At 50.6% G+C, this 20,690-nt stretch overlaps 1 protein-coding gene across 1 annotated transcript; it reads left to right on the top strand.

Moving 5' to 3' along the window:
* Positions 1-373: 373 nt before the first annotated feature.
* Positions 374-20,636, top strand: ITGA10 (integrin subunit alpha 10). The gene is made up of 30 exons (XM_044000811.1): positions 374-500; positions 1,872-1,983; positions 2,345-2,454; positions 2,665-2,756; positions 2,993-3,107; positions 3,419-3,546; positions 3,645-3,793; positions 5,954-6,104; positions 6,308-6,473; positions 7,097-7,170; positions 7,461-7,605; positions 8,772-8,920; positions 9,169-9,312; positions 9,452-9,652; positions 10,101-10,231; positions 10,456-10,622; positions 10,711-10,853; positions 11,014-11,127; positions 11,468-11,553; positions 12,250-12,391; positions 12,683-12,775; positions 13,286-13,362; positions 13,509-13,598; positions 14,085-14,169; positions 14,321-14,434; positions 14,986-15,066; positions 15,194-15,307; positions 18,059-18,154; positions 18,398-18,511; positions 18,880-20,636. Exons 1-30 carry the CDS (start codon positions 449-451, stop codon positions 18,940-18,942), a joined length of 3,498 nt encoding a protein of 1,165 aa, XP_043856746.1. The 5' UTR covers positions 374-448; the 3' UTR covers positions 18,943-20,636.
* Positions 20,637-20,690: the final 54 nt, after the last annotated feature.

Here is a 20,690-nt window from a genome sequence, read left to right as displayed (position 1 = left end):
GGGATCCATGCCACAGCTTGTGGCAGAGTGGATCCTGCTTTGTGGGGCAGGCCATGATCTCAGCCTTTGGCAGTACTCTGCTTTACCTTCCATATCCCAGATGGGTAAAAGCAGCTTAGGGAATCCTAAACACGGGCTCCAACGAGAGAAACGAACTGAGCAACAGAAAGGATGGGAGAAGCCAGCCCGTGGTGAACATCAAGTGATATCTGCTGGGCCTTCCTGAAGAGGCCACCAGGGGGCAGCAGGGGAGGGGGAGCGGCTCACTGAGCCAGCCCCTTGCTTTGGCATGGGGCTCCCTCCAACTTCCCCAGCATCCCTCCTGCTGGCCAGTCCGACTTTATTTTTAGCTGCCAATGGGAGGGGGGCGGGACAGGAGGGTAAGTAAAGAAAACAAAACGGGACAGGAGCACAGAGACTCCTCAGAGAGACAGAGGAACAGCCAGCAATGGAGCTCGCCCTCACCCCCCGCCTCACTCTACCCCTGTTGCTCCTGGCAGGTGAGGGAGGTTGACCTTGCTGGGGAGGGAGGTCTGTGGAATGGCTTGGGGCTGGGACCTTAAAGGTCAAGCTGTCCTTTGTGGAGGAGGGGACACCCTACTGGTGGGAGAATCCACCTTAGCTGTGGCCTCTTGATTACTCCCTCTCCTCCCAAGCTGAAATTGGGAAAGGCTTCCTGTGGTGCTGGGGAGAGCTTATGCTTGGCTATCTAGAATAGGTGCCCCAACTCCTAGAGGATGGGGCAAGGGTGGGCAGTTAGTGCACCTAGAGGGCTCCCCTGCAGCCCCCCACCCTCAGTCCTCTTGGGGATTTGAAGTGTTCCTGGCCACAGTGGCTAGCATCCTATGGATATTGACCAATGGACCGACCACATGCAGTTTCCACCCCACCTATTGACTTCTAGTGTCTAGAGTGAACTGAAGATTCATATAAGGCACTCCTTTGTTCTGAATAGGCATGTTAGGAAGGGAGTAGGGGGAGGGATGGTCTGGGAAATAGGGAGGGAACCCTAAAAGGCGGAGGTTGTTCAGCCTTGGTTTCAGGGGATCTTAGCTTTTCCCTGTAATCTGTGTTTCCTAAAATACCAGCTCTGAACCTGGAGGGAAGTTGGGATAGGAAGGAAGAGACCAGCTAGGACACGATGTGGGGTCCCTGGGCAGGGTCTAAATTATTCAGAGAGTGGACAGGGGTCTACTTAGGGGGTGGGATATTGGTGTGCTGGGAGGGCAGAGGGGTGGTGATGCTCTGGGACCCCTGTGGTGGGGGTAGGGAGAAATTTGTGTGTGGGCAGGCTGCCCCACCCGGGTAATTGCTACTGAGGTTTCCGGGGCTGAGTCCTAAAACATAGGAATCTCTGTGTGCGCATGCATAAGACAGACTGGCACTGGAAGATGGAGGACTCAAGAGACAGATATCCCTCAGTGTCCTGTCCAGTTCCCTTTAGACTCAGGTCTAAACCCTGGACCTCATGGGGGCTGGGGACTTTTTTTCTGGTGCTACAGAAACCTTCCATCCCCCTACCTTTGTTTAAGCCTCACAGGTTGGGTGAGGGGAGGAAGGAGAAGTGGGGGTGAGTAATCTGACTCTTGATTGATTCTGTGAAAGAGATTTCGGGGGCGGGAATGAATCCACAGCTGTGTATGTCATTGTGGCTAAGGGCCACAGACAGGATGAACAGGACATCTGGATATAAACACAAGGTAGAAGAATATACCCTTGGGCCACCAGACACACAAATGGAAACGTTGTTATAGCGACAGACAGGCATGGGCCAAGATGTCCATGTCTCATAGCTTCCTCCCTTAGCTGACCACTTCTGTGGTTCCCCCCCAGCCCTTGACCTTGTGACCAGTCTTCCCTTCCTCGTCCAGGTCTCTGCTTTCCTTTCAATTTGGACGATAGTCATCCTCGTATATTTCGAGGGCCACCCGAGGCTGAATTTGGATACAGCATCTTGCAATATGTCGGGGGAGGACGTCGATGGTGAGGGAAGGCTTGGGAGGACAAGGGGTATTGTACTGGTGAAAGGGACCCAGAGCAAGAAGGAAAGAAAAGGGGCTAGGATTGTGGCGGTGCTGACTAACGGGAAGCTAGTGGGGAAGCAGAAGGGTAGACCTTGGGTTAGGCTAGGAGTATCCCACATGAAGTGTCAATAATAAGAGGGTCCTCATTCCCATGCAGTTGTTTTCAGAAGGGATGGGTTGCTTGTCTGGGTCCTGTTTAAAGTGGGGAAGAAATTGCAGTGGTCACAAGCTAGGGGTTCTGCCATCGGAGCCCTTCTTCAGTTTACCCATAGGGTTATACCCTTTTCCCATGCTCCTTATGCACAACCTCTGTCCGACAGGATGTTGGTGGGTGCCCCTTGGGATGGACCTTCAGGGGACAGGAGGGGGGATGTGTATCTCTGTCCTGTGGAGGAGCGGCCTAATGCTTCATGTGCCAAGGGCCACCTGGGTAAGGAGATGCTTCTCCCTTTGAACCTCCCTCTCTATCCTCTGACCCTGGGCCCCAAATTTTCCTAAGCTCCTATTTCTCAACCTCCCTACCCAGTAATAAGTCTCACTTTAACATTCTCCGATCCCTTCCCATGACTTCCTAAATACTCCTTCCCTCTGAACTCATGACCCACAAACCCGTGTGCCCCAACTTCACTACCACCTTCAGGTGACTATCCACTAGGAAACTCGTCAAGTCCGGCTATGAACATGCACCTTGGGATGTCATTGCTGAAAACGGATGTGGATGGGGGGTTCATGGTGAGGCAGGAGTGAGGGGAATCATGGGAGTTAATGATCAGGGGAGTCTGGGCAAAGAAACCTTTGGGGAAGGGGGTCAGGAAGTTAATGGCATGGAGAGTGGGGAAGAACCAATTGGATGGGATTTGGGCAGTATTAGACACCATGGGGAGCAAGGGGGGGGGCTTGAGAATGGGGAGTGGGATGCTGCCCTGGGATCTGGGAATGACATTTCCACCCTGTTTCCCTTTCCCCAGGCCTGTGCCCCACTGTGGTCTCGTGCCTGTGGTACCTCAGTGTACAGCTCTGGGATCTGTGCCCAAGTGGATGCCTCATTCCAGCCCTGGGGGAGCTTAGCACCTACTGCACAGCGTGAGCAAGGGGAAGGGGAAGGGGAAGGAGAGGGAAGAGAACTAGTATTTATTAAGCACCTACTATGTGCCAAGCACTTTACAAATACTATTTGATCCTCACAGTAACACTGTGAAGTAGGTGTTATTTTTTAATATCCACATTTTACAGATGAGGAAAAGTGACTTACCCAGGGTCACATAGCTAGTAAAAGGCAAAGCTAGGATTTGTACACACATTCTCTTATTCCCAAGCCAGTATTCTTTCTACCGCCCCCACACTCTTGCCCCCATATCCTTTAGCCTCACCATTCCCCTTCCTCAAAAATCTAGGCTGCCCTACCTACATGGATGTGGTCATTGTCCTGGATGGCTCCAACAGCATCTACCCTTGGGCTGAGGTTCAGACTTTCCTGCGTAGACTGGTGGGGAGGCTGTTCATTGACCCCGAACAGATACAGGTGAGGAGAGGAGGCTGAGTGTGTGGGGAGCCAGAAATTTGTGGCAGGACCAGTGCAGATAGGAGAGACATCATTAACACTGTCCTGTCCCTCCCCAGGTTGGGCTGGTTCAGTATGGGGAGACTGCTGTACATGAATGGTCACTCGGAGATTTCCGGACCAAGGAAGAGGTTGTGAGAGCTGCGAGGAACCTGAGCCGGAGAGAAGGGCGAGAAACCCACACAGCGCAGGCAATAATGGTGGCTTGGTGAGGTGGGGGAGGGGTTATGGAGGGAGGGTCTGGGAAGTCCCAGGGGACAGGAACCAGGAACCATGGGGAAGAGTAGAGTGTTAGGGAGGAATTCTGGGAGAGAATAAACTGGACCGGATCCATTCCCACACTTTTGCTAATGCTTTTTGATTGGGGGGAAGGGGGTCGAGGTGGGAAGGAAATGGAAGCAAATAGAAGGTAAATTGGGAATCATAATAGTTCTTTACCTACTGATTCCCCTTTCTAAGTTTCTGTTACATGTTTCTGTTTTGTCTGTTTCTCTCTCCCAGACAAATTTAATGTTTGATTCCTCCACAAAAGGGATCTTAGAGATCTATTCCAAATTCTTCCTAAAATATAAATCTCCCCCCGCCCATTATATCACAGACACGTGGTTGTCCAGTCTCTGACTGAATATTGCTAGTGATGGGAAACTCTGTACCTTACAAGGCAGCCCATCCCATTTTTTAAGAGCCTCAAGTATTGGAAAGTTCTTTCTTATATTGAGATGAAATTCACCTTTTGAAAACTTCTGCTTGCTTAATTTCATTTTCCCTGCTGAGGCCCAACAGAGCTAGTCTAAGGCCACCTAGTGGAAAGAGCATAGGACGTGTAGGCAGGCAAAGCACCTGGTTTCAGACTCTGACACAGCCACTTACTAGTTGTGTGACCTTGGGAAAGTCACGTCAGTTCTCTAGAACCTAAAAAACAAGAGGTATGCAAAGATCACTTTGAAAGTTCCTTCTGCCTCCAAAATCAACACTACATCTTCCGTATTGCTGTCCCTTTGAGTAGTTGAATATGATGGTATTGTCCTTCCATTTCTGCAGGCTAAATACACCCAGGTCCTTCAACTGAGACTCATAATAAATGCTAAAAACAGGAATGGCTTAAAAAATTGGGGTTAGAGGCAAGAGCTATCAGAAAAGAATAGATGCACTACTTGGGAAGTATGGGTGACAGGAAAAAAAATGTAGAGCTTCCTAAATCCTATTTTATTTCTGTTTCCTTTGTCAGGAAAAATCCAATTCAGCAAATGTGGGTTAAGCCAACAATGTGCCAGGCATTGGGCTAGGTGCTAAAGATAGAAAGACAAAAATGAAATATCGCTGTTTCCAAAGAGCTTACGTTCATGTACACAGATAAGAATAAAAAGAATGATATGTGCTAGGGAGCAATTCGAACAAAAGCAAAATCAGACAAAGGCCTCTAGCAGTGTTTAAGGAGGGAAAAGCACTAAAAGATGGTGCCTTCAAGGAAGGCTCCACAGGGAAAGTAACGCCTGAGCTGAGCCTTGGAGGGAGATGAAGAATCTGAAAGAGGGATGCAGAGAGGGAGTGTGGTAGATCCCAGGGACATTCTGGCTTGTGGGGCAGCACAAAGCTTGGAGATGCCATGCTGAGTTCAAGAACTATTAGTCCAGTTTGGCTGAAATGTAGAGTACTTGAAGGAGAATAATGTGAAACAAGTCTGGAAAGGTAGGTCAGAACTAGATTGCTGAGGGCCTTGAATGCCAGGGTGAGAAGTTTTATTAGATCATTGAAACGATAGACTTTGGATCAGGAGAATGACATGCATGGTCAGGTCTCTGCCTTTAGAAAGAGCATTCTGGTAGTTATTTGAAGGGGAAATTGGAGAGGCAGGGAAACTAATTTGGAAGCTATTATTATAATTAGTGCAGGTGAGTATCAATGAGAGCCTGGACTAATGTGATGATTGGGTGAGTAGAGAGGAAGGGCCATGTGTGAAGGATGCTGGGTAGGTATAAGGCAATGTATGGTCAAGATGTGTCAATTCACTGGCCAAGAGGTGGGATTGGATATGGAGAGGAAAGAGTCAGAGATGAAGGTAAAACTACAAACCTGAGAGCTGGGGTCTAAGGCCATGTCCTCAACAGAAGTAAAATTCTGGAAGAAGGATGGGTGAAAGATGTACTGTTTGTTAAATTGCTGTAGTTGTCAGTGATCTTTGAGGTACTGTGGCAAACGGGAGAGGAAATGTAGGGCCGGAGATAGGTCAGTGTTTTGATGTTTTCAAGGGGCGGGGGAAAGGTGGATTTTCATTCATTCATTCCTTCATTCCTTCATTCGTTTGTAGGGAATGAGGCAGAGAAGACTCCAGTGTCTCACCTCTTCTTTTCCTTCTCTCCTACCCCAGCACAGAAGGATTCAGTCCCTCTCGAGGGGGCCGGCCGGAGGCTGCCCGGCTGCTAGTTGTTGTCACAGATGGGGAATCCCACGATGGAGAGGAGCTTCCAGCTGCGCTCAAGGCCTGTGAGGCTGGCAGTGTGACCCGATATGGGATTGCTGTAAGAAACGGTGGGGAGGTGGGGTTGGGAGGGTGGAGATATTGGGGAATGGGGACTTCCTTAGGAAAAAAAGGGAGGACACTGACAGCTAGCATACCTTGTGTGTACCTCACATCAAACACTGGCTTTGCACTCCCTGCATTGGCCCCCAAAGCCCCACCACCCATCACCACTCCAGCACTGGGCTCTGTACCCTTACCCAGGTCCTGGGTCACTATATCCGGAGGCAGCGTGATCCAAGCTCCTTCCTTCGGGAAATCAGGGCCATTGCTAGTGATCCAGATGAGAGATTCTTCTTCAATGTGACAGACGAGGCTGCACTGACTGACATTGTGGATGCCCTAGGGGACCGCATCTTTGGACTGGAGGGTAGGTCACACAATCTGAGAACATCCCTGACCGGCCACGATTTGGGGGGATCTACCACGCAGGGTACACCTAATGAAAGGCTCTGTTCCATTTTTGGATAGCTCTAATTAGGAAGTTGCCAGTGCTGAGCTGACTCCCTTTAGCTTTTTTTTTTTTTTCTTTTCGGGTTGGGCAATGAGGGTTAAGTGACTTGCCCAAGGTCACACAGCTAGTAAGTGTCAAGTGTCTGAGGCCGGATTTGAACTCAGGTACTCCTGAATCCAGGGTCAGTGCTTTATCCACTGTGCCACCTAGCTGCCCCTGACTCCCTTTAACTTTGAAGCATCAAAGAGGATGAGTTTAATGGGAGTTGATATTTGGGTCAGGGGAGGGATAGCTAGGTGGCACAGTGGATAGAACACCCGCCCTGGATTCAGGAGGACCTGAGTTCAAATCCGGCCTCAGACACTTAACACTAGCTGTGTGACCCTGGGCAAGTCACTTAACCCCAGTTGCCTCAAAAAAAAAAAGATATTTGTGTCAGGGGAAACTGGGGTTTGAAAGGAGATTGGCTGCATCTCCATCCTGGCCTTAGGCCCTACCTGTGTCTCATTTCATTCCCCGGATGTTCTTTCTTATGTCAGGTTCCCACGGGGAGAATGAAAGCTCCTTTGGCCTAGAGATGTCTCAGATCGGCTTCTCTACTCACCAGCTAAAGGTCAGATATTCTGCTGCTGCTGCAGCTCCCCCACCAGCCTCTGAGCCAGGGGATCTCAGCCCTAATAGCCTCACCTGGACAGTGAGTCTCTTTCTATCTCACTGACTTTCAGAACCTGCCCTTAGTGACCTTATCCCTCCTAGGTGAATCCTTTGAAGGGTGACATATAGAGCTGAATTTCCCAGACCCCCTCAGCACCTCTTTCCCTCTTAGAGAGAAATGTCTCCCTGTGAAGCCCTTTGGCTCCTCAGGAATCCCCATGACTGCTCAGCATTTTCCCATTCCCACAGGATGGGATCCTGTTTGGAATGGTGGGGGCCTATGACTGGGGGGGGTCGGTGCTGTGGCTAAAGGAGGGCCACCGCCTCTTTCCCCCCCGGACGGCTCTGGAGGATGAGTTCCCTTCTGCCCTTCAGAATCATGCTGCCTACCTGGGTGAGTGTTTGGCTTGGGCCGACTAAAGCATTGTCTGTCTGTCTGTCTGTCCCCCTCCCTCCCCGCCTCTCTATCCCTCCCTCCCTCCCTCCTCACTCTCCCTCCCTCCTCACTCTCCCTCCCTTCTTCCTCCTCCTATCTCTCTCTCTCTCTCTCTCTCTTCCCTCCCTCCCTCCTTCCCCCCTCTTCCTCTCTCTCTCTTCCTCCCTCTCTCTATTTTTCCCTCTCTCTGTCCCTCTCTCTCTACTTCCCTCCCTCCCTCCTTCCCCCCTCTTCCTCTCTCTCTCTTCCTCCCTCTCTCTATTTTTCCCTCTCTCCTCTCCCCCCACCCCTCTCTCTCCGACATGGCTAATGTAGGAATTTCTTTTGCACAGCTATGCATATTTGTAGTGGATTTTGTTTTTCTTGCTTTCTCAATATGGGGGGAGGGGATGAGGGAGGGAGGAAGAGAATTCAGAACTGAATTGAGTTTTTAAAAAGAGTGTCAGGTAGATGACCTCATGGGATGTACCTCTGAACGATCCTTCCATTTGCCTTTTGAATCCTCTCTCTAAAGCATTAAAAACTGTCTACTATGTTGGTTTCTTTTTTTTTAATTAATAAAGTATTTTATTTTTTCCCTTTACATGTAAAGATGGTTCTCAACTTTTGTTTATACAAGCTTGCCAATTTCAGATCTTTCTCCCTCCTTCCCCTCCCCTAGGCAGCAGGTAATCTGATATAGGTTTTATATATGTATATATGTATGTATGTATGTATGTATGTATGTGTGTATGTATGTGTGTATGTATGTATGTATGTATGTGTGTATGTGTGTATGTGTGTATGTATGTATGTGTGTATGTATGTATGTGTGTATATATGTATGTATGTGTGTATGTATGAATGTGTGTATGTATGTATGTGTGTGTATATATGTATGTATGTGTGTGTATGTATGTATATATGTATGTATGTATGTGTGTATGTATGTATGTGTGTATGTATGTATATATGTATGTATGTATGTGTGTGTATATACATATATATACACACACACATAACAACATTAATCATATTTCTGCATTAGTCTGCTATATTGATTTCAAAGTGTCTCCTACTCCCCTGACTCCGCGATCTCTCCCTGCCTTCCTTCTGTTCTCTTCACCCCCATCACCCACCTCTAGGTTACTCAGTTTCCTCCCTGATCCTCCTGGGTGGACGACGACTGTTCCTCTCAGGAGCCCCTCGGTTTAAGCATCGTGGGAAGGTTATCGCTTTCCAGCTCAGGAAAGACGGGACAATGAATGTTGCCCAGAGCCTTCAGGGGGAGCAGGTGTGGACGTGGGGGGAGGCTGAGAGAGCCAGAAGGATGAAAAGTGTGAGGGGGGCATGAGAGTCGACAGCCAGTGGGGAACTTGGAACTCTGTGATGAAGTCTGCTAGGTCTGAGAGCCAGCCGGTGGGCAGGGGAGGTTCTCAGACACTAGGCTGAAGCCACATTGGGGAATGAGGGAGGACCTCATGTTCTCTCCCACTCTTGGGGGTTGTTCAGCATCACTCTTTTTCCCTCCCCACATCCCAGATTGGCTCCTACTTTGGCAGTGAACTCTGTCCTGTGGACACAGACGGTGACGGGGTCACCGATGTTCTGCTTGTGGCTGCCCCTATGTACCTGGGACCCCAGTACCGGGAGACAGGACGAGTGTACATCTATCTGGTGGGCCAAGTGAGTAGGGTTGGTATACACTGGAGACAAAGCACAGACACTCATACTGGGGAAGGCTGGATGGAGAGAGAGGAGGCATCTGTGAGCCCGGCCTGGGGGGGTGGGGGCCCACATTGAGGCCATCACCCTTTCCCGTTAGCCCTTGCTGGTCCTCTGGAGAACGCTGCAGCCAGAACCCCCCCAGGATTCCCGTTTTGGCTTTGCGATGGGCGCCCTGCCCGATCTAAACCAGGATGGCTTTGCGGATGTGGCTGTGGGAGCACCCCTAGAAGACGGACATCGAGGAGCTCTCTACCTCTATCATGGGACCCAGGGTGGCCTCCAACCCCGCCCAGCGCAGGTTAGGGTTTAGCGAGGAACATTATGTTGGGAAGAGGGGTGGGTGGTGTGGTAATACTCAAACCTGCACTGCTCAGGACAATTTGGAGATCCCTGAGTCAAACCCTGTCATTTGACAGTTGAGGAAATGGCGAGGATAGTGACTTGACCAAGGTCACACAGCTGGCTAACATCAGATTGAGGCCTAGAACCCTAAATTTCCAGAACTTAAGTTCAGACCCCCATGAGCACTGAATCTGTATCATTTTCCTGAGATTGTCTGACTCTAGACCCTCTCCAGGTCTGGGCGTTCCTGACCAATGGAAAGGTGTGGGGGATGTTCTTATAACTCCCATTCCTGGTGGTGGTGAATGGGAGGAGGGGAGGCGAGCCAGGGGGAAGAGGGCATAGTCAGAGGGGCGGCAGCCTTGAGTCCTTGCCCCAGTCTCTTATCTTCTGTCTCCTCCCAGCGCATCTCAGCTGCTTCCATGCCTCAGCCTCTCAGCTACTTTGGCCGAAGCGTGGATGGACGACTGGACCTTGATGGGGATGAGCTGGTGGATGTTGCCGTGGGGGCTCAGGGGGCAGCTGTTCTGCTCAGGTGTGGGGAGAGGTTTCTCTAGGGGAGTGGGAGCTCCCCAATGTTCTCCTGTCATATTCAGAGGGAGAAGGAATATAATGGGGCATAGAACTACAGAATCTCAGGCTCTAGGAGGAGCTCTGGAGGGCATCTCTATTGGAGATCTTGGGGCAGCAGTCTTGGGGGGAGGTCTCCTCCTAGACACTTCTCCCATACCTCTGGGGTCTTTCCTTCAACTTCACCAGCTCTCGCCCCATCGTCCATCTGGCCCCATCACTAATCGTGACCCCGCCAGCAGTCAGCGTAGTCCAGCGGGATTGTCAGCGACATGGCCAGGAGGCCGCCTGCCTGACTGCTGACCTCTGCTTCCAAGTGACCTCCCAAACTGCAGGCCGCTGGAATCGCCGCTTCTGTAAGCTATGAGCTAACCCAAGATCCCTCCTGTGTCCCAGGCACCTTCCTCTAGCTTTTACCCTTTCCTTCCCAACTCTCTTCTCTAGATGTCCGATTCACTGCCTCCCTGGATGAGTGGACAGCCGGGGCCCGGGCAGCATTTGATGGTTTTGGCCAGAGGCTGCCCACCCGACGGCTACGGGTCAGCGTCGGGAACATCACCTGTCAGCAGCTGCATTTCCATGTCCTGGTGAGGAGAGGATTGAGGCCGGGAGGTGGCAGGCAGTTGGGGGACAAGTCAGTGGAGAAGGTGGCCAGTGGGGGATAAGAGCACAGGAGGCCTGACAGGAGTCAGGACTGTGAGTCCCTTGCCCCTGTTTTACTATAACCCTGGGTCTTCCTCCCCTCAGGATGCATCTGACTACCTCCGGCCAGTGGCCCTCGCTGTGACTTTTGTGCTAGATAACACCACAAAGCCAGGGCCAGTGTTAGATAAGGACTCCCCAACCTCCCTTCGAAAACTGGTCAGTAACCCCCAGTCCCCACCCTGACCTTGGCTTCTAGCATTCCTCTGCCTGCCCTAATCCTCCATCCAGACTTTGTCTTTCATCCCCCCTCCCCCCATGCTCCATCTGTCCACTCTTGGGGCAGGGGAAAGAAAGGAGAAAGGAACCATCCTATTGGCATGACCTCTGACCTTGGGACTATGTCTCTCCAGCCCTTCCTGGTGGTCCCTACTGCCCTTCAAATGTTTCTTGCCCTGCCCTCCTAGTCGCTCCTTTCTCTCCCTTTCCTGGCTTCTCCTAGGCCTTGAGCCCTTTGTTATTTCCCTGAACCCCTTTATACCTTTCCCCCTCTCCCCAGGTACCTTTTTCAAAGGACTGTGGCCCCGATAATGAATGCAACACAGACCTGGTACTCCAGGTAGACATGGACATCCAGGGCTCCAGGTGTGATAGAAGCAAACTGGGGCCAATGGAAGGGAAGTGGGTAGACAGGGTAGAGTGGGATGAGAGCAGGGGCAGGGGCGACATGTAAGTCAATTGACAAGCTATTATAGGAGCCAGCATTTCTATGGCACTTTGAGATTTCCAGTGTGCTTTCAATATGTATGTGGATATGTGTGTATATACGTACACATGCATGTATATATATTTGTGTCTCTGCACACACACATACCTCGATAATTTTATCCTCGAAAATACCTGAGGAGGAGGTAGATGCTATTACAATCCCTGTTTTTACAGATGAGGAAGACAAGGTAGGCAAGATAAGGGGATTTGCCCCGGGTCCCACAGCATTCATGTGTTTCACGGCGGGATTCCTGACCCCTGGTCCAGCCCCACTAAGGGCTGCCTGGATGCCTCTGTTAAACACCTACTATGTGCTGGACTCGGTGCTAGGACTTGGAGATTCAGAGGCAGAAACAGAGCCTACCTATCTCTTCCCCAGGATGTGATAGTTTTAGATAGTGGCTGGATGAGAAGGCAGGAGACCATATCATTGTGTGAACTCTCCAGGTCTGTTAGGTTCTCTGGGCCTGGATTTGTTTATCTATAAAGTGAGATTGAGTTAAATGATCTAGTGGGGTTTCTGGGACCCCTGGAGTTCCCCGTCTGCTCTATGACTAGTCTCTCTTCCCTTAGGAAGAAGCCATTTGTGGTTCGAGGTGGGCGGCAGAAGGTGTTCGTGTCAGCCATTCTTGAGAACAAAAAGGAGAATGCCTACAATACCAACCTGAGCCTCAGTTTCTCCAGAAGCCTCCACTTGACTAGCCTCACACCTCAGGTGCTGGGAGGGACGGGGCTAGGAGCAGAGGCCCTAAGAGAAGGGGAGAAGAATGGGGAACTAGAAACCCCGCTTGGTCAGTCTGGCTGCCCTTCAGGTGCCCCTTTGGGGGGGCGGGGAGGATTGAGGAAGCAGCTTCTACTTGGTTAGCTTTGCCCTTCCGGGGCCTGGATCTCTGGAGAGTGATGGGGGTGGAGGAGGAAATAAAAGACATGGGGAAGAGAGAGAATGAGTTAAAGTGGAAGGTTCTTTGACACCAGTCTTCTGGACACATTGACTCTCTGTCCCCAGAAGGATACCACGGCCAAGGTGGAGTGCGCGGCCACTTCCGCACATGCCCAGCTCTGTAGTGTGGGACACCCTGTTTTCATGACTGGGGCCAAGGTGAGTTGGTGCTGGAAGTAGAATGATGGACTTCGGGGGAAGGGAAGGGAATACACACTGATAGCACCTTCTTTGTGCTAGGCATACCACCCTGTGAGCTGGGTGCTGCTTTTGTCCACATTTGACAGTTGAGGCAAACAGAAGTGACTCACCCAGGGTCACGCACACAGCTAAGTGTCAGAAGGCAGATTTCAATTAAGGTCTTCCTGCCCACAGGCCCAGAGTTCTATTTCCCGGGCCACCAGCTGCCACAAAGCTATCCACTTTGGATGAGGAACTTGTTGGGAACAGGGGACATGGGGGACGGTGGGACCTGGGTGAGTGTAAGATGGCATCAAAAAGTCAAGAACCCCTAGTCTTGAGGGACCCCCATGGCTCTTGGGGAATCTTTGGGTCACACGCTGGACTTTCACAGCCCAAAGGTTAGCACTCTGAAAGCTGAGAATCGGAAAGAGGATGACAATTTGGCCCTGGACCTCATGGCCTTTGAACCTTTTGCCCCTAACCCAGGTGACCTTTTTCTTGGAGTTTGAATTCAGCTGCTCATCTCTCCTAAGTCAAGCCCTTGTGAGACTGGCTGCGACCAGGTAGGTGTCTGGGCCCTTCTTTTCCCCACCCTGTCTTGGGGGGTGGGGATTTACTGCCAGGGAGAGGGGGTCAGTGGCGGAGGAGCCCTCAGGAAGAAGTCTCTGAAAAGGAGCTAGCGATTGTGACTCTCCCCTTGCCTCTGCAGCAACAGCCTGGAGTCCAATGAGACTCTGCACGATAACATGGCCCAGGCCTCTGCTTACATCCGGTATGAACCCGAGCTCCTGATCTCCAGGTATGGTCCAATGCCCTGATTGCCCCTCTGGTGCCTTGGTTGGCCAGCCCTGACTCCTAAGCCTCCAGACCCTCAAGTCACTCCCTCTCCCATGTTCTAATTTTCACCAAACCTCTTACACCCAAGCATCTCTGACTGCGAACCGTACCCATTCTACATCCTCTCCTCCCTCCCATCCTTTGTGCTCTCCCAGGAGTGAGGCTGTGGCCAGAGCTGAGAGGGATAGTTAGGGGTGAGGGTGGGGAGGGGGGCTTGTAGCTACAGCTATGAAATTAGCAAAACGGCCCTGTCACCTCATGAGCACATCTGCTTCGTGTGCTCCTGGTGTCTCTGTGTGGTATCTGGTTGTGCCCCATCTCTGTGTCCCTGCCCCTGCCCTGCCTCCTGTGACTCAGTGTCTCTGTGCTGACCATCTGCTCCCCATGTCTGCATCATGGTCAACGCCTCGTGCTTCCTGATTTGGTGTTCGTGTCTGTGGCCCTGCAGTGAGTCTACTCTGCACCGATATGAGGTTCACCCATATGGGGCCCTCCCCGAGGGTCCTGGCCCTGAGTTCAAAACCACCCTCAGGGTGAGAGACAGGAGGATGAAGGGGAAAGGGGGCAGGAGGGTTGGTAGAGGGGATTTTCCTTCTGGGCACCCACAGATATGGAGGGGTAGAGTGAACAGTCTCCTCTTCCTTTCTACAACGTCACCCCTTCCCCTTTTACTCCACCCATCAGGTACAGAACCTTGGTTGCTATCCCATCAGTGGCCTCTTGATTTCTGCCTTCTTTCCGGCTGCGGCCCATGGAGGCAATTACTTCCTGTCCCTGTCCCAGATCATCACTGACAATGTGAGTTGGAGCTCTATGCGTCTGGGCTGCCTGCTCCTTGAAGCTTGGGCCCTTCTTGCCTAGATGAACTTCTCTTGGTCCTTAGTTCAAGGGTGCCCCTGCTCTCCAGAATCTCTCCATCCTGGGTCCTGCCCTCACCCATGCATCTGCTGAAGCTGACACTTGAACTTGGCAGAATAAGGGGTGAACTCTGAAGGAAATGGGTGACTTTAATGAGGGTGTCATGGGTAGTGCTGGATCAGACCTGGGGCTTAGCGCAACGGGGCTGTGTGGAACAGTGAGAAGGACTCTGGCTCTGCAGCTGGATGACCTAGATTCATCTCTTGCCTTTGTCCTTGGATGACCATCCTCTGGTGCCTTCACCTCCACGGGCCTCCGTGTCCCATCTGTAAAATGAAGGGGTTAGATTAGAGGGCTCCTCTGGTCCCTTCTGCCTCTAAGTATGTGGTTCTATGATTGGGAGATAATGATAGGGTCACCTGAGGGTAGATGGTGTGGCATTGGTATGTGGTCTGAGTGAGCCCCCTTCTTCCATACCCCGCCTCTCCCAGGCCAGCTGCATGGTACAGAACCTGACTGAGCCCTCCGTGGCTCCTGTGCATTCTGAGGACCTGCGGCACCTCAGCCGCCTGGTAGGAGCCCCTGGTCCATGGGGAAATCCTGGGGAGGTGGTGGGGAGCTTTGGTGCAGGGATCAGGACCCAGGGAGGGGGGAGGGAATCCTTCCTGTCCTTGGGTACTAACTCCTTTCTCCTGGCAGAACGGCAGTAACACCTGGTGCCAGGTGGTGCGGTGCCACCTTGGACGCCTACCTCGGGGGTCCCAGATCTCTGTGCAGTTCCTGAGGCTCATCCACGATGAATTCTTCCGAAGGGTGAGCCAGTCACCCTCTTTCCCAGCTGCATCATCTTTCTTGACCTACTCCTTTTCTCTAGCAACTGTTTCCTTACTTCTTTTTTTTTGTTTTGTTTTGTTTTGGTTTTGGTTTTTGGTGAGGCAATTGGGGTTAAGTGACTTGCCCAGGGTCACACAGCTAGTAAGTGTCAAGCATCTGAGGCCGGATTTGAACTCAGGTCCTCCTGAATCCAGGGCCGGTGCTCTATCCACTGCACCACCTAGCTGCCCCTGTTTCCTTACTTCTTATTGAGCACCTTCAGTTTCTCTAATTTACATTTTAAGCAATATCTATAGAGAACCAGCCTTGAAGCTTCATGTTTAATGCACATTGACTTTGGACTTTGAGCCAGTCACCTAACATCTCAGTGCCCTAGGCAGCCTAGGGCTACAGGGAAGATGCCAACCTGCATTGGCAAAAGGACATTCTTCCCTGGGAGATCCCTAGTACCAACCCAGTCCTTATCCCACATCTCTCGTTTCTAAACTCCTTTGTTTCCCAGTATATCCCTCCCCCGCCTATCAAAGGAGCCAATTCTTTGGACATTGCCTTATACACATACCCATACCCCTATCTCCCCAAAGGAGGAGGGAGGTGCTCTTTCATCTCTCTTCCTTGGGGCCAAGCTTGGTCACTTGTTGTTTCCATCATTAGTTGTCCTTTTCACTTACGTCGCAGTCAACGTGTCTATTTTTGACTGGTTCTGCTGACTCCACTTTGCATCAGTTCTGTGTCTTCCTATGCTTTTCTGGACTCTTCATGGTCACATATTCTCACAGCAATTAACATTCCATTATAGTCATGTATCATGACTCACTTAGCCATTTCAGAATCACGAGGCATTTATTTTGTTTCTGATTCTTGCTATGACAAGAAGTGCTATTACAACCGTCTTGGTACCTTTTGTGACCTTTCTTTTTTTTGTTTTGTTTTGTTTTGTTTTTTTAGTGAGGCAATTGGGGTTAAGTGACTTGCCTAGGGTCACACAGCTAGTAAGTGTTAAGTGTCTGAGGTCGGATTTGAACTCAGGTCCTCCTGAATCCAGGGCCGGTGCTCTATCCACTGCGCCACCTAGCTGCCCCCCCCCCCCCCCCCCCGCCCGACCTTTCTTTTTATCATTGACCTGTGGCTAAGGACCATAGTTTTCAATTGCTTTCTGACATCACTCAACCAATTTACAGTATGTTAGTGTGCTTGCCTTTTTACACATCTTCCAGCATTCATCATTCCCATCTTTTGTCATCCTGAGCACTCACTGTTCTAACGATAACAATGGATGACATGGACATAGCACCTTCAGGTTTAAAAACGCTTTCCATTTTCTCATTTGATCCTCCTGACTGACAACAAATATTAGACATAACTATACCTATTTCACAGATGAGAAAATAGTAGTTCAGACTGTCTTCAAGGTCAGACAACAAATGTATGAAATGTATGGTGGGCGGAGACCCAGGTCTTTTTTTTCCATATAAATATTTTATTATTTTCCAGTTACATTTAGAGATAGTTTTCAACATTTGTTTTTATAAGATTTCTAGTTTCAAATTTTTCTCCCTCCCTCCCCTCCCTCCCCCCTCCTCAAGACAGCAAATAATCTGATTTAGGTTATATATGTACAATCACATTAAACATATTTCTGCATTAGTCATGTTATGAGAGAGGAATCAGACCAAAAAGGAAAAACCTCAAAAAACAAAAACAACAACAATTAAAACAATAGAAATAGTATGGTTCAATCTGCATCCAGATGCAACAGTTCTTTTTTTTTTTTCTGGATTTGGAGAGCATTTTTCATCATGAGCCCTTTGAACCATTGTATTGCTGAGAAGAACCAAGTCTATCACAGTTGATCAACACACAATGTTGTTGATACTGTGTATAATGTTTTCCTGGTTCTGCTCATCTCACTCATCATCAGTTCATACAAGTCCTTCCAGGTTTCTCTGAAATCCACCCAGGTCTTTCTTGATTCCAAGCCAACACCCCTGCTAGGCAATTTAGAAGACATAAAAATAGTATGAGATGTGGTCCTGTCCTCAAAGGGGTTGACAGCATCTCGTTGGAAAGACAAAGCTTTGGAACCTATGGGAGTCAGGCTCTGAGGGCAATAGAACTTCATAGAAAAGAAAGATTAATGTGAGTTGTTAGATGCAGAAAGTGGGATTTAAAATTAGCCCTGAAGAACAGTCTAAAAGAAGGGAAGGCATTCCAGGGGGTGGGTTCACTGTAAGCAGAAACAAAGAAGTGGGAATGAGAATGGCATCTGTGGGAGAGGGAGGAGGCCTGTTTGTCTGGAGCTGTGTGTGTGTGTGTGTGTGTGTGTGTGTGTGTGTGTGTGTGTGTGACACATTTGGATACCCAAAGGCAGACTAAATGATGGAGTCCCTTGGTAACTGAGACCATAAGTTTGGACGTAATAATGAGAGACCAGAGAAGGCCATTTTTGGTCTTGAGTAGGCAAATGAATGAGATATTAAAAAGTAGTATTATAGGAGAATTAGGCTGGCTGTCCCATCCCCCTTCCTCCTTTCCTCCTTGATGTCACTTCTCTTCTCCTCCCTCCTCTTCTTTATCCTTTCAGAATGACATTGAGGGATCCAGGGGATCTGGGGCCTCTCAGCCTGTTCTTGACACCCAGGGAGCCACATACCCCAACCCACTCCCCAGCCTGGCCTGTAGACCCCAGACCCCTCACTCTAATACCATTCACACCTCCTGTCTCCACAGGCCAAGTTCAAATCTGTGACTGTGGTCAGCTCCTTTAAACTGGAGGCTGAAGAGAGCAGTGTCCTGCAGCTGACAGAGGCCACCCAGTGGAGTGAGGTGGGTCAGGGATCTACATGCTGGTGCTCTGAGTACAAACCTCATTGCAATGTATTGGCTTGGTGATCCAGTGAGCAAAGGAGTCATAGGAACCAAATTTCTGGGGTCCTTTTTCTGGCCCCTTAGGGCTCCCTCTTGGAGAGGCTCCTTATAGTCCTGTTGTCAGGACTTTCTGGGATCACTCGGGTTGGGTGGGAAAAACCAGCTGGGGCATTCAGAAAAGAAGGCTGTCCTTTTCCCCAGAGCCTCCTGGAGGTAATCCAGGCCCGCCACATTCCTGTCTCGTTGTGGATCCTGGTTGGCAGCGTTCTGGGAGGGCTCTTATTATTGGCCCTCATTGTTTTTTGCCTTTGGAAGGTGAGTACCACTCCTCGGGAGACTAGAGGGGCAGGAGAATGGTTCCCAAGCATGCGGTGATCACGAGATTGTCTATTTAGAGTTAAGTTAAGTGACTGGCCCAGGTCACACAGGTGGCAGAATTTCAACTCAGGTCCTCTGACTCCAAATATAGCCCTTTTCCCAGGGTTCTGTGCTGCCTCTCTAGGGGCCTAGGGCTTGCTGGATAGGGCAGGAGCCAAGGAAAGGGCCTGGGTGGCTGCTGGGTAGATCTGTGTATTTTGTACCATTCCCCCAAATAGGAAAGTAGTGTGTTCTCAGGCCCTAAGGTTGTGGGTAAAGGAGGGCTTTGGGGAAGGTGACAGCTCCTCCTCACCTCTACCTTCTAGCTTGGATTCTTTGCCCGAAAGAAAGCACCTGAGGAAGATGGAAATGAGAAAGTGGATCAGTGAAGCTGCCTCTTCAGCATTGGTCCCTAGAGGCTTGAATGGGAGCCCAGGTGGGACAAAAGGAGTCCCCTGGCCCTCTCCTCCAAACTCTGCAGCCCAGTCTGACTTCTGCGTCCTCGGGATACTTCTGTCCAGAAAGGAGGCCCAGCCTCGGCCAAGAATCCTTGGCACCACAGTCCTCCTGCTCAGCCTGTCTTGTGTCCCCATGTCTCCCTGGTCATCCTGCTCCTGGGCCTTGGTTTGGCAGCCTCTTCCCCCTTCATTCTGGGGGCCAGAGTTCCCTGAAGTCAAAGGGCTTGTACCCAGACCTCCGCTGGGGATGAGACTTCTCTTTCTCTTTTCTTTTTCTCCCCTTACCCCCATGCCCTTTGGAAATGATAGGACTCAGCCTCCCGCCAGTCCCCGCCCCCTCACCTCCACGCCTTCCTACCCAACACCCCTCCTGAAGAGCTGACGTGGGCTTCACCGAAGTAAAGTCAACATCTACTGCTTTCCTGTGGAGTCTGGTGATTCAGAGAGCCTGATGGGGAGAATCAACAGGAAGAAAGGAGGGAGGGGAAAAGCCACAAGAGACATTCTGTGCGAGGCCAAGGAACAGAGAAGCCTTCAGACGGGCAGATTGGCACCCCACTGAAACCCGAGCCGGCCTCCAGCCGCTGGCCCTCAGGTGCTGCCCCCTGCTTCGCCCACTTCCCCCTTTCCCCGAGTAAAGCCTGGCTCGCCTCCTTGGTTTCTGGGGGCCAAGAGCCTCCCTGTGGCCATACCTGGCATTGGCCAGGATGCGCGAATGCAGGGGCCCTTTTTCGAAGAAATCCAGGCTGGGGACTTTAAGCCATTCTTTAGGGAATGGCTTCTGGGTGCTGTCACGCGATTCAGTGCCCCTTGCCCCAGAGGGCAGGGAGCACCGGTGGACCAACTGACTGAGTGGGGTCCGCACCCCCAGGGAAAGTTGAAGTGGGTGGAGTGAAGTCACTAGGAAGCAAGCCTTCACTTGCTCTGGGAGTGTTGTTTGTGTAGCATAGTTTTCTCCTTGGGAAATGTTTCCAGGGCACCCAGGCTCCCCTCTCCCTGGTCCCCCAGCCACACCTCAGAGGGCTCCTTTGTTAGTAGTCTGCCAGCCATTTCCTGATCTCCACCAGGGATTCCTAAACGCATCCTTCATCCCCTGTATTCCCCTCAAAGTGTTTCCTCTTAGCCAGCTGTGGGGGTGAGATTCCTCATAATAATTGAGGAGCCATTTGCTGTGGAGACCAAGCTCTGGAGACCTGCTAAATCCTCTATTAATGCAGGCCCCAACTCGCGGAACACTCCCACTCCATTTAGAGGTTTAAAGGGAAAAACATAAGATGGTCAGTAGCCATAGGGCTTCTCCCAAAGTCTTTCCTTCTGGGCAGTGGGGCTCCTGGGTGTCTGACATCTTGAAATGTCTTCATCTACTCCTCTTGTCCCCACTGTCACCTCCTCTCTGCTTCCTCTAACCATCCGCAGTAGCACTGGAGAGGACCATCATCTAGATCAATGTTTCTGCTTCTCCAACTGACCTGGGCTAACAGTCCATCTCAGTGTCTAGGCATCATTTGATTGAAGCAAATAAAGTTGTGTTTTAAAAGACTACCAGTTCAGTCCACATTCTCTGGAATTAAGCCATTAGAGGGACAAATCAGTGTGTGAAGGGATGAGATGTGGAGATTCTTGGACTAAGTGGTGGTCCCAGACTCAGAATATGCCAAATGGACTCTGGCAGGCAGGGC

The sequence above is a fragment of the Dromiciops gliroides genome, chromosome 4 (assembly GCF_019393635.1).
Source record: "Dromiciops gliroides isolate mDroGli1 chromosome 4, mDroGli1.pri, whole genome shotgun sequence".
Lineage (NCBI taxonomy): Eukaryota > Metazoa > Chordata > Mammalia > Microbiotheria > Microbiotheriidae > Dromiciops > Dromiciops gliroides.
This window is presented reverse-complemented; position numbering and strand designations above follow the sequence as displayed.